General features: G+C 50.8%; 1 protein-coding gene across 1 annotated transcript in view; it reads right to left on the reverse strand.

The window, feature by feature from the left end:
- Positions 1-12,397: 12,397 nt before the first annotated feature.
- PLEKHM3 (pleckstrin homology domain containing M3) overlaps positions 12,398-12,988 on the reverse strand; it is a 181,597-nt gene continuing 181,006 nt past the window's right edge. Inside the window, exon 8 of the mRNA XM_036318702.1 lies at positions 12,398-12,937. Coding sequence (XP_036174595.1) covers positions 12,784-12,937 — 154 coding nt within the window. The 3' untranslated portion in view covers positions 12,398-12,783. The remainder of the gene's footprint in view (positions 12,938-12,988) is intronic.

The raw sequence follows: 12,988 nt of genomic DNA on the forward strand, positions 1-12,988 counted from the left end.
GGTGTGTCCACCTGAAAGCATCCGCCCCTGCCTCCTGTCTGTCGTCACCGCATACCTCGGAGGTGGTGCGGGTTCGGTGTGGGGCCACCACAGGAAAGCCAATGACCACAAGAGAGTGAGTCACACACAGTTTTTGGTTTCCTAGTGCATAAAAAAGTGATGTTTCTGCTATACTGGTCTATTAAGTGTACAGTAGCATCATGGCTAAGCAACAATGGACATTCTTAATTGAAAAATACTTGATCTAGCTAAAACATGCCAACCATCAGCCGAGCCTGTTGGGAAAATGGCATCAATAGACTTGCTTGACGCAGGGTTGCCACAAACCTTCAACTTGTACAAAACACAGTATCTGTGAAACACAATAAAGCGAGGTGTGCCCAGAGGGCTCCTCTTTCCCGGATGGGGAAGCTGGGGTCCTGCGGGGTTGATTTACCCAAAGACAGAGAGTGAGGACTGCTTCTTAAGGTCCAAACACCCCAAAGACACTCCCTATGACACTTGTAATATCTATGGGTGAGAAAATACATGGAAGGGAAAAAGCTACTATTAATGAAACGTAATCTCTTTAGCTAGATTGGCATTCTATGAACTATGATAGCATCTACAGCTTTAAAGTATTGTGACAATATTAATGGCAACTACTATTATCATGTACTTATTATGTGCCAAGTATTTTGCTAAGTGCTCTACATGCATTGTCCATAATTCACCCACCACCCTACAGGGTGGATGGAGACCTTTATCATCCCCATTGTATAGATGAGGAAACCAAGGCTCAGAGAGAATAAATAACTTGCCCAAGCTCACATTGGTGGGAAGTGGTGGCCTGAGAATTCAGTTGACAGGCGTGAAGGATTTAATGCCACTTGATCCCGCCTCCTTTATTTATTTATTTTGTGGACACTGTTTGGCATGCCTCCGAATTCTCCAGTCCCTGGCTGAACCCTCAGGGCTTCCCAGAATTGGAGACCACCAGTAAGGAGTCACTGGCTATTTGGGGAATAATGTCAAGCATGTCAAACTCAAAGGCTAACATGGGCCAAACAAATGAGGTATGTGGCCCATGGGCTGCGAGTTTGACATGCTTGATGTAGGTGCTCAGCCCTCAGCCTAGAGTTGAGCTTCAGCTTGCTCACTGGCACAGGACCCTCCTAAATCCACCTCATGCTTGTAGCATCTCTCAGACCCCCGAGCTCCCAATGCTTGTGTTTGCCTCTGTCTAGTCCGGCTTGTCCACGTGTCCCCAGAGACCGGAGGGATGAACAGTTGAGAACCTGTTTGCAGACCATTAGCAACAATAATCACCTTGCCCAGTAACCTGATCTACCTCAAACGAAGGGTCTTGATTTTAGCAAACAGTTGAAGTGGCCTCTGTGTAAAGTGGAGGGGCGGAGCAGGGCTGAGTCAGCTCGCTGAAATGGCCTCTCTTCTGGGAAGCTGGGGTCTGTGTGGCAATCAAGCCAGGCCCACCTCCTGGGCCGAGGGGTGCTGAGCCCACACCCTTCGGGTTGTTTCTGCCCCTGGAATTCTGAAACCGGCTTCCTCTGTGTGTGGACCTGACCCAGACTCCCTCATCGCTTTCCCTGCCCAGCCAGGGGGAGCGAGTAACTCTCCATTTGCTGTCCACTGGACCGAGGGCAGCCACGGGATCTTTACACACCGTCTTTCTCCATCCTCACCACGAAGTCACAGCTACTATACCTCCCATGTCACAGGTGAGGGAGGCGAGACTTAGACACGGCGGTGTTCAGCTTCTAGGAATTTGGCAACCTAGGGTCAAATACGACCATTCTTAGAAATTAAATGGTATAAACTTATACATAAATTATATTAAAAACAGGAAATAAATACTCAAAATCCATCACTTCCTAATGACTTAGCTGCATGTCCCTGGCGTCTGCTTCCGTTGTCCGTCCGGTGGACACGAGTTAGCCTGTGCCGCGTGCTTGTCGCCGCGGCCACCGCTCCGCTCTGGCAGTTCGCAACCCGCCATGGTGGGAGTTTTTGCGCCACAGAAATCGACAAATGGACAAGCCAGGGCCTGTTTCCCCGCCCCCTCCCCCCCCCCCCCCCCAGAGAACTGGTTGTTAAACATTCACCAGTCCCCCTGTGCTGAGAGAGGTTAACTCACTTAGCAAGGTCACAGGCGGGTGGTGGAGCTGAGCCGGCGGCCGGGCTCCAGAGCCTGCCACAGGCTAGGCTGCCTCTGAAAAACAGTAAAGGCTCCTCAGCGAGTTCATGGCAAGGAAACAAAAGTGTCGGAGGAGGGGAAGGATGAAAAGAGACAAAGATATTATGTGATCACAATACGTACGCCTTACTTGGATTCTGATGACAATAAACTGTAAAAAAGGATGACTTTTGTGAGGCACGTGGAAATGTGAGACTTACTCGATAACTTGATGATATTACTGGATTGTTATTTTCTTAGGTGTAATAATGGTATTTTATTTCAGAAGATATGAAGGCCGAGATCAGATGGATGATCTACCCGGAGGAACACCCGTGGGTGTGAAGACCACTGGTTCTCAGGGTGGGGGTGCCGGCCCAGCAGCATCCGCAGCCCCTGGGAACTCGGAAAAGCAAAGCTCAGGTGCCCCCTCAGACCTGCTGGGTCAGAAACTCCGAGGAGAGGCCGCTCACCTGTGTGTGCCCCTCCCCCTCCCTCACAGGTGATCCGATGCACGCTCCAGTTTGAGAACCACGAGGCTTAGATGAAGCAAGAGGCACCAGGAGTGGATTGTTGAGGCTGAGTAATAAGTACTTGGGGTGAAGGGGTTCATAAGTATGTTTGAAATTTCCTGTAACAGTTAAAAGAATAGCCCTGACCAGTTTGGCCCAGTGGCTAGAGAGTCGGCCTGCAGATTGAAAGGTCCCAGGTTTGATTCCGGTCAAGGGCATGTACCTTGGTTGTGGGCACATCCCCAGTAAGGGTTGTGCAGGAGGCAGCTGATCGATGTTTCTCTCTCATCGATGTTTCTAACTCTCTATTCCTCTCCCTTCCTCTCTGTAAAAAATCAATAAAATATATTTTAAAAAAGAATAATTAAGCCCATTGGCAGGGGGGTGTGGGGGAGGGGTCACAGCTGGCTGGCCCCTGGATCTAGGGGTGGACAAATGGATTCTCTTGAATGTCCTTCACAAGCATTGTATTGGTGCCAGTGTCTTTTTAAAATATGTGTATTTTATTGGTAGCATTACAGATACCTCCGGTTTTCCCGCCTATTCCCCCCCTTCTCCCAGCCCCTACTCCCCACCCTCCAGGTCTTCACTACCCTATTGCCTGTGTTCCTGGGCTATGCATATAAGTATGTAAGTTCTAGGTGCTCATGTCTTTTGAATTAAAAGTCCACGCTAATGGTTGCATTAGCATCAGACTCCCACAGGCAGCTCGAACCCCTCCAGGCCAACTCCAACTCGAGTTTCTCTGATCAACTTCACCGCTTCCTTTGAGGCCCTAGTTTTAATAAAGTTCAATCCTGGAACCTCAGATCTCTTGGAGAAGCAACTGTTTTAATTTTCAACTTCCAACTAAAGCTGTGAGACTTGAAAACAGCCACCCACGAGACCTGCTTTATCAGCTACAGACGTGACGCAATTAATTAACCGTGCACAGCCTCTCACCACACAAGCCGCTTAGCTTCTAGGAGTGCATGGTGGTTCTGGTTTACTGAGCAGATACGGCCCCAGAGCCTGTAGCTGTTTACCTCCCGCAGGAGGGGCTGTCCTGGGCGGTGGAGTCATTAGCTGGTGTTTGCAGAGAGGCAGGAATCCAAAGAAAGCATTAGGTAAGTTTGTATTTTTATTTATTTATTTATTTTGTGTAAAAGGTACTGAAAAAGGGACCCTTTGTCTGGGCCTGGACTCACATCCAAGTTATGTCGTTAGGTCCCTGGTTGTCCATTTGCCTCCCTGTACGTTCCCCAACCTCCTTTTCTCCAGCCCATTTTTTCCCCCTCTCTCATTTCCGCTATTTCTCCCAACTGGAAAACTCTTTGGATTTTGTCCTAGAGGATGGAAAAGGTCTGTTTGCCCATCACGGGGGACTCTTCAGGGATTTCAGTCTTTTTAGTGTAAATGCCAAATGCTTCGACGCCCTCTGTCTTCCTAGGACCTTTCCACCCTCTCCAAGCAGCCGTCTTGCCTTTTTTCCTTCTCTCCCCTCCCCCGCCCCTTCTCTCTTCAAAACTGTCCTATTGAGACTTTGTCCAGAAATAGCAAGGGCATCCTTTCTAGAAACTTACTTCCCAAGACTCGAGGGAGGAGAAGGAAAGGACTGGTTGGTCGTTTTCTTGTGGAGAAGGATGGGAAAGCAGAGCAGGAGAAGGGACATCTTTTTGGAGGAGGGAGGACATTTGAACTCGGCCTCGTCTTTTCCAAGCACTGCTCCTAGAAGACCGTTTCTTACCTGCACTCTGTACGGAGCGGGAGGCAACATGCAGATTTGGGGGCCACATTCCAACCCAACGGAATCACAGTTTCCAGGGACAGGCTCCGGGAATCTGTATTTGTAATAAGCTCCTCAGATGGTTTGGATGCCCCTGGATTCAGTGCGTGAGGCCCAGGGTCAATGTGTGCCTCCTAAATGCCAGGTGCTGTGCGAGGGCGGGAAGAGCTCTGGCGTTGGTTTAACCTCCAGGCACCCTATAAGGAAATGAGACGTTATTTTATATTCGTGGCATTTGTTGAGCGTCCTCACACCTCCCCACAACCACCCAAAGTTGCAGTCTTGTTATACCCATTTTACAGATGAGGAAACAGGTCTGGAGAGGCAGACAGTTTGTCTACATCATACCAATAAACCGTGGTGTCATGGTATTAATACTTGTATATTCTGGCTCAAGTCTTGTAGAGGAGGACTGTACTGGCCGTATTTTCCATGCCAAAAACTGAAACTCGTGACCTCACAATATGGTTTTATTTTGACAGACAATGGTTTATAATATTTGCACTCTGAATGGTCCCCTTATACCCTGGGCCTGTATTAGCTTGTTTTTCACTTTTAGGATGTTTTGAAACTCAGATATGGCAGTCTTAGGCCTCGTGTGCCAAACCCACTGGGCTGGAGGCCCCAGGCTTCCTCCCCTGGTATTGGGGATTTATGGATCTATTTTTAAATTATTCAACAATAAAGATAAATCAGGCCCTGGCCAGTGTGGCTCAGTTGGTTGGAGCATTGTCCCATAAACCAAAGTGTTTTTGGTTCGATTCCCAGTCAGGGCACATACCTAAGTTTTGGGTTCAGTCCTTGGTTGGAGTGTGTAAGAGAGGCAGCCAACCGATGTCTCTCTCTCTCTCTCTCTCTCTCTCTCTCTCTCTCTCTCTCTCTCTCTCCCCCCTCTCCCCCCTTCCCTCCCTCTCCCTCTCCCTCTCGTTCTAAAAAAACACAAACCGCAAGAAACTGCCTCCCTCCCCGCCCCCCCCCCCCCCGCATAAATCAGAAGTTCCCATTTACCCCTCATTCTTATTCTCAGAGGCAACTTTTGTGACCAGTCTATGCTTTTACACACACGATGTGTGTTTTTTTTCTGAACATAAATGGGAAACTACTGTATGAATCAGCCTTTTCACATGATTTCTCTTAGGCCTCTTTCTGTGTCTACCTTATTCTCCCCGCAACCTTTGCATTTTTTTTTTTTTTAAACAATAAAGGCTCACTGAAAAACTTCAGTGATAAGAGGGGAAGGAAGAAAATTCCCTAAGCATAATTAAAAGTAAAAAAAGAATGATAGCTTGATAGTTATTCCAAGTTTGGAAATAAATTATTTTATTGTGGTGAAATACGCGTACCATAAAATGGACCATTTTAAACCATTTTTAAATATATAGTTCAATGACATTAGCTACATTAACAGTGTTACAAACCATTCTCCCCAACTGAACTCTGCACCGTTGAAACACCAACTTCCTATTCCTCCCTCCCCCAGCCGCTGGCAGCCCGGTTCTACTTTCTGTCTGTGTGAATTTCATCACTCTAGCTATCTCACATACATGGAATGACACAGGATTAGTCCTCTTCTGTCTGGGTTATTGCACCTAGCATTATGTCTTAGGGTTCATCCATGTTGTAGCATGTGGTAGAATATCTTTCCTTTTTAAGGTTGCATAATAGTTCATGGTATATATATATATCACGTTTTGTTCATCTGTTGATGGGGACTGGGGTTGTTTCCATCTTCTGGCTATTGTGGGACTAATGCTGCTATGAACATGGGTGTGCAAATGTGATCGAGTCCTGCTTTCAATTCTTTTTGGTACATACCCAGAAGTGGAATTGCTGGCTCATATGGTAATTCTATGTTAACTCATTCTTTTTAACCACTGCATAATATTCCACTGTATCTTGCATGTGTTGTTGGCTAATTTAAGTTCTCTTTTCTGTGAATTGCCCATTGTGGGGATGATTTTTAATAGGATTTTAGATAATTTTTATATACTCTGGATAGTCTTTCTTTTACCTGTTATATGCATGACAAATTATACTCATTTAAAAGTAAGTTTCTACATCATTCCAGATCCAAGTGCTCATCATGATACCTTTGATTATTTAAGGAATATTCCGTGGTGAGAATTTTTATTATGAAAAGGGAGCGCACAGGCAGGCAGCCATCTGCATGTAGCTCAGAGCCTGCCCATAGTAGGTGTTTCATACATGTTGACTGAGTGACGAAGCTACTTTTGGGCAGCACATGTTTCATTAGTTTTCCTTTTTAGGATTTACTGGGATGGGTCACATCCAGACACTAATTAAATTTTCCCTAACTTTAACCTGTTCTACCAGGCTAGTAAAGAAAAAAAAATTAAGCCAAATGGCTATGAAAATAGTCGACAATCAAGGTTCCGCAATTTGAAAAGCACTGTAGTGAACCCGTACTGCAACGGGCTTTGTCAAAGTGAGAACATCAGTGGTTAAATAGCTTACAGATTAGGAAAGAGTGGAAAAGGGACAGATTCTTAACTCTGTCTTCCCACCTTTCTCCAGGAAAGATACCGTCCATCTTTCTCAATAGAAAGATAACGTATAATAGCTACCATTTATTATCCGCTTAGTATGTATCAGGCAATTTGCTGAGTTCTGTACCGTTGCTATTTAATCTTTCATAGTCATCCCGAAAGGGGGCCATTGCTCCCACTTGACAGATGGGGAGGCCCAGGAAGGCTCGGGCACTGCTGAAGGCCACGCAGCTCAGGGTGAGCAGTAGACCTGGGAGTTTATCCCTGTCCCTTGGTGGCAGTCACTGAAACCCCGATGATCGTCCTACTCTGTGTCCATGGACCCCACCGTGGATCAGGGTTACCGGGCCAGGAGCGGGTGGCTCTGCCTGCGTATGTGGTGGGAGGGGAGCAGGAGGGAAACTGGTGCTGTGCTGTGCCCCTGGTCTGGGCGTGGGGACCAGGCTGGACTCACTGTGTGTCCTCCATCCTCCGAGGTCCTCGGCTCCACTGCCGAGTGCCTCCTCCTCCTCCTCCCCCTCCTCCTCCCCCTCCTCCTCCCCCTCCTCCTCCCCCTCCTCCTCCCCCTCCTCCTCCCCCTCCTCCTCCCCCTCCTCCCCCTCCTCCTCCCCCTCCTCCCCCTCCTCCCCCTCCTGCTCCTCCTCCTCCTCCTCCTCCTCCTCCTCGGGGACAGCGGAGCCTCTCAGGCCAGGGTGACGGCTCCAATCTGTCCTCCCTGGGAATGGCCCTGTCACCTCCTCAGGGACACGGCCTCCTGACTGTCGTCCCCGAGACCTGTGCCTTCCCAACGCTGCCGGTGCAGGGAGAGGCACCTCACAACTGAGCAGACTTCTATTAATTCTTTATGTTTTATTGTTTACAGATGTCTCCCCTCCCTCCCCCAGGGCTTCACCACCCTGGGCCTGTGTCCGTGGGCTATGCATAGAAGTATGTAAATTCTTTGGTTAGTGTCTCCTCGTCCCCCACCCCACATCGAGGCGTGTCAGTCTGCTCCTCGCCTCCGCGCTTCGGGTCTTATTTTGTTGATCAATTCATTTTGTTCATTGATTGCCCAAGTCAGTGAGATCACGTGATAGTTGTCTTTCTCTGATTGGCTTATTTCACGGAGCCTGGTAGTCTCCAGGTCCTTCGGAGATGATTAACTCTTGCACTGCTCTCTAAACTTTGTTCCTGTCACACCAGGCAAATAGCGGCGCCTCTGGGGCCAAAGGCCTGGTTACATTTTTTTTTTTTTGGACACAACTCCTCTGAAAAACAGCACTGGACCCAAGTCCTGACTGATAAAGTGTATGTTTAGTGGACAACCATTTCAGGGCCGCCGTGCACGTAGCCAGCTGAGGGTCGTGAGCATGAACAGCCGTGCTCAGGAGAGGACCGACTGGGAAGGACCCCGCAGATGGAATGTTACAATTCTGGAAGGAGTGCCGTGTACCTGTCTTAAATGCATTCAGGACTTGAAGAGAAAACCCCCCACCGTTTCCTTGATCCTCTCCCTCGTTCTCCTCCTAACTTTCCAGTTCTTAGGTGGAGCTCATTTCCTGCTCCGTGGGCCTGGGAGAACAGGGGGTGCCCCTGGGAACATGGAGGCCCTGCTGGTGTGAGTGGTGGAGGCCAAGGGGAGGGGAAGGAAGGATCCCCATTTTATTTTTGATGATAATGATTGCAAATAGCATTTGAAATTATAATTCAAGTTCTGGGGGTGGGGGGGGTTCTCTTTTCTGCAAGTTTGTGGATCATTTTAAATACAAAGGGCCTGAGGGGCTCATTCTTCTAGTCCTGATTCTCGGTGTCTAGATTGTTGCTGCTCTCATCTTTGAAATTGTCCCCAGGTGATCTATTGTTACCTAGATCAGTCACAGAGGTCGCCACTGAAAGAAAGTGCACCTTGAAAATGGAATCCTCTCTCTCCCCACCACACCCTCCCCTCCCATCCCATCCCCTCCCCTCCCCTCTCTTCCCCTCCCCTCCCCTCCCCTCCCTTTCTCAGTGATTTTAACAGCCCAGTGGCAGATGATGCTCCACTGGTGTCCAGCCCAGAACATGGTCCTGGCCCCCAGGCCCAGTGGCAGGGGAGCCAAGTGAGCATTAGTAGGAACCCCACCCCTGGCCACAGCGGAGGAAAGGAATGCAGGCTGGCCTGTTGCCCTTGGTAACCATTGTAGAAACACTTGACTCCAACAGGTATTCCCCTCCCAGGTGTAGAAGGCTTCCCCCTTCCCCTCGTTTCACAGAAAGACCAAGTGTGTCTACACCAGGGAGCCCCAAACAGTGGTTGTCAGCAGAGTGTGTGCCGAGAGAGGCTGCTGGCTTCAGTAAGGAAGACAGAAGAGACCGTTTTCTTGTTAGTGAAAACCTTTTCTCCCCGGGAGGTGCTTGAAGGCGTGCGACTGGCCCAGGAGTCTTTCTGCAGCAGGAGTTTGTGAGCAGAGTTGCTCCCTGGCCCGGAGGGGGGGGGGGGGGAGCAGTGATGTCACAGGCGGCCGTGCTGTCCTGTGGGCGCCTCTGGCCACGTGCAGCGATGTAAACTTAAACGAATGAAAACGAAATACAGTGAAACATTCTGCTCCTCGGTTGCACGAGCTACGTGTCGAGTGCTCAGTAGTGCACGTGGCTGGTGGCCTCTGTGCTGGACGGTGCAGCCACACGGCGCCTCTGCCATCGCGGACGGTCCATGGCAGCGTAGCTCTAAGGCTCACCATTCAGCAGAAGCCACTCCACTGGTCCCGACAGCAGCGGTCCCCGCACCCTGGCCCCGAGGGACCCTGTGAGGCTCGCGTGAAGATGACAGAGTTGCGGTAAATCCACACACACAGCATGGGTGTGGTCGTTGGGGTGAAAACTCAAGGACAATTTCCATCAGCCTTTATTTCTTAAATATAGCACTTGATTCAGTGTCACTCAGACAAGCATTTGAAATCCTGGTACTTGTCTAACTACCTTGCTGTACACCTGAAATTAATCCAAAATACTATTGAATGTAGACTAATTAAAAAACAATTTTTTAAAATTTAATGTAAATATAAAAAAGAAATCCTGGTACTGTGCAAGACGCAATACTGCTGTGCTGGAGCTTGTCACCTACATGTTAGGCAGGGATTACATCACAGTGTGCTGAGGCCGGAAGTGGATATCTGCAAAGAGGCGATCCATGATTTGGACAGGGGAATAGGGGACGATTGTCAAGAGAAGGAGACCTGTAAGCAAAGTCGTGATGGGTGATGAGGAGCTCAGCAGATAGACGGGGAGAACGTTCAAATTAGAAGGAACTACAGAAAACCCTGGATGAGTGGGAGAAGTTTGGCATCAGAGGAATGTGAAGTGGCGGGAAGGAGAGGCAGGACCAGCCGCCACATCTGGAGGCCCCATGACCTCAAGGTGGAGGCCAGTGTGAATGCATGGGTCGCATGCCCATGAGACCATCCCGGGGGCGGGCGAGGGAGTGAAAGACCAGGTAGGGCCGTGTTATCAAGGGCTTGCCAGCCATGCTTTGCGCGGAGACTGCTTCCTGAAGGTGACAGAGAGGCAGGCGAGATGTCTAAGGCCGAGGCAAGAGCAGGCTTGCACTTGACAAAGACCAGGCTGGGGGCAGCACCGAAAGGCCTGGAAGGAAGGCTGGTTAAGAAGCGATTGCATGTCCTGGAGAGAGGACAAGGGCAGGGGAAGTGGCAGTGGACAGAGAGGACTGGACTCTGAAAGACGGGCAGGCGGTGAACTCGATGACCGGACACTGATTGGACAGCGAGTGGGTGGGGGTGGGGCTTGTGGAGGTGAACTCCGGGACCCGCTATTGCAGGCTTGAAGTCTCACTTGCCGGCCCCACTGGGACGGGCCTCCTGAGCCTCCCCCTTTGCGGTCAGCCCCGAGCACAGGCTGAGGGTGGAGGGAGTGGGAGGTGCTGAGGTTGCACCTGCACCCGGCAGATGTTTCCCTAACCTAGATCTGGAGCAGAATCACCCCCCTCTCCTCGTCCTAGAAACACTACCCGGAGGAAGCCGGTCTCATTGTTTCGATGCCTCCCTCGATTTGCATTTCCTGACTTGGGTATTTGTGACATTCCACGGGCCCTTCTGAGGGTTTCACTTTTCATTTCCTGCCTGAGCCAGACTGCCCTTCTTTGGGGGTGGTGTCGTGGGGAGGGAGCCAGTGTGTGACCAGGCACCTACCGAGAGCTCGGAGCAGCCCACAGCACAGCGGGCAGGGAAAGAAAACCAACCGTGGAGGGCGCCTCCCGGAGCCCAACCGACAGCCTCCTGCAGGGAGAGAAGCCGTGTGCATTGGGTGCCAGCTCTGGGTGCGTGCGACAGGGCCCTCCCTTTTCATAGGACGTCTCTTGCGACCCTCATGACAATGCCCGAGGGCAAAACTGTGACCCCCCTCCCCCTTGCCAGGCGCGGGCAGGATGCGGATTAGAACTCGGGTCTTCACATTCCTGGATGCCCGCCGCCGCCCCCCCCCCCCCCCTTTCCAGCAAAGGCCTGGAAACAGCCCCCGTTTCCTTTGCTTCAGCTTCACTGTGAGACAGTCCTGGCTCAGTTCTGACTCTCTTGTTTCCAAAACGAGGGCGATTTTATTAAACCGTGCATGGCCTGATGTCTCCATTTATTTGTTTAAACAAAATTAGTATCTGGTCTGACCCAGAGAGAGGGGACGGGGGGGTGGGGGGGGAGCATATTTAATGCGTTTGAAGGGAAATAAAAGATACCAGGAATGCAGTGAAGTGGGCACCGGTATTGAACTGGCTGCGTGGGGCCACACTGCCCAACAAACACAGGCCTCCTTGTTCGGTGGCCGTCTGACGGGGTGAGTCTGCTCTTTCTAGAAATTGGAGGGTGTGGTGGGAGCCAGGTGCGAGGCCAGCCTGGGTTCAGGACGGCTTCTGTGCCAGAGCGCCAACAAGCAGGGAGCACATCCCATCCTGTTTCAGGGACCGGGGAGGCGGGAGGCGGGAGGGAAACCCGCCCAGGAGCTACCTGGCAGGTGCCTGACCCAGCACCAGCTCGGGCCGCGGCTGCCTTGGCGGGTCTGCGTGTGTTGAAGCGGGAATATTACGTTTACGCGCAGAAGAAAGCTCTCCTGGACATACGCGTTTCGCTGACAGAGAAAACCCACACACAGCCTGTGGGCGCCGGTGGAAGGGCCTGGCCGCTGGGGGCATCGTCCGGGCTGCAAAAAGGGCTGCTCGGAAGGTACTTGACACGAATACAACAGTGACTCCAAAATGCACCCATATGCCACGTTCTGACAGAAAAACACGCTCTGTAATTACTTACACGCTTTAGAGAATAAAATGCAATCAATCTACCTGTCCAGAAAAAGGCGGATGCCCCCCACCCCGGACTGCTGGGGGAGGGGGTCAGCAGGCCCCTGCCTCCCCAGCCCCAACCTTCCTCCCCCACCCCCTTTATTTGTGAAGACGGGGGGGGGGGGGGGGCGGATAGAAAAACCCTCTGAAGACACACAGTGTCCCAGCACAATCAGGCCACTAATTGCTGTTAAGCCCGGGCCCTTTTTGTGTTCGGAGGGGACGTCAGTGGGCAGCGGCCACTTGGGCCCTTTCATGCGCTGGGCTAACTCCTGAATAGCAGGGGTTTTTTCTCTCTTCTTTTCAACATTTGCCGCCGGCCTTTCTTTCCCTTCATCTTCATCTTCACCTTCTCCTTTTCTTCTTGTTCGTTCTTTCTGCTGTTCGGACGGACAGCGTTTTCCTCCTGGCGCTGTGTGTTAAGTCTCTAAATGAAACTTGACTGCCCCCACGGCCGGCTGGAGAAGCACAAAGGCCCCCGTTCCACTGGCTACAGTAACGCCATTGTGCGGCCTGACAATGCACTAATTGGCGGTGACAATTGTGGGGTTGGGGGGAGGAGGGGGCCGCTCTTTTCCAATCAGCCGGCCACTGAAATAAAAGCGAAGGAGGAGGAGGCCGGAGGCCCAGGTTCCAGGCGGAGAGAGGGGCACAGCGCTGGGATTTGCGTTGGTCTTTCTAAACAAATGATAAAAGTGAAGGAGAAAGTTATTGTTGTGGCAAAAAATA

This window comes from Myotis myotis, unplaced genomic scaffold, assembly GCF_014108235.1.
Source record: "Myotis myotis isolate mMyoMyo1 unplaced genomic scaffold, mMyoMyo1.p scaffold_m19_p_8, whole genome shotgun sequence".
Taxonomy (NCBI): Eukaryota; Metazoa; Chordata; class Mammalia; order Chiroptera; family Vespertilionidae; genus Myotis; species Myotis myotis.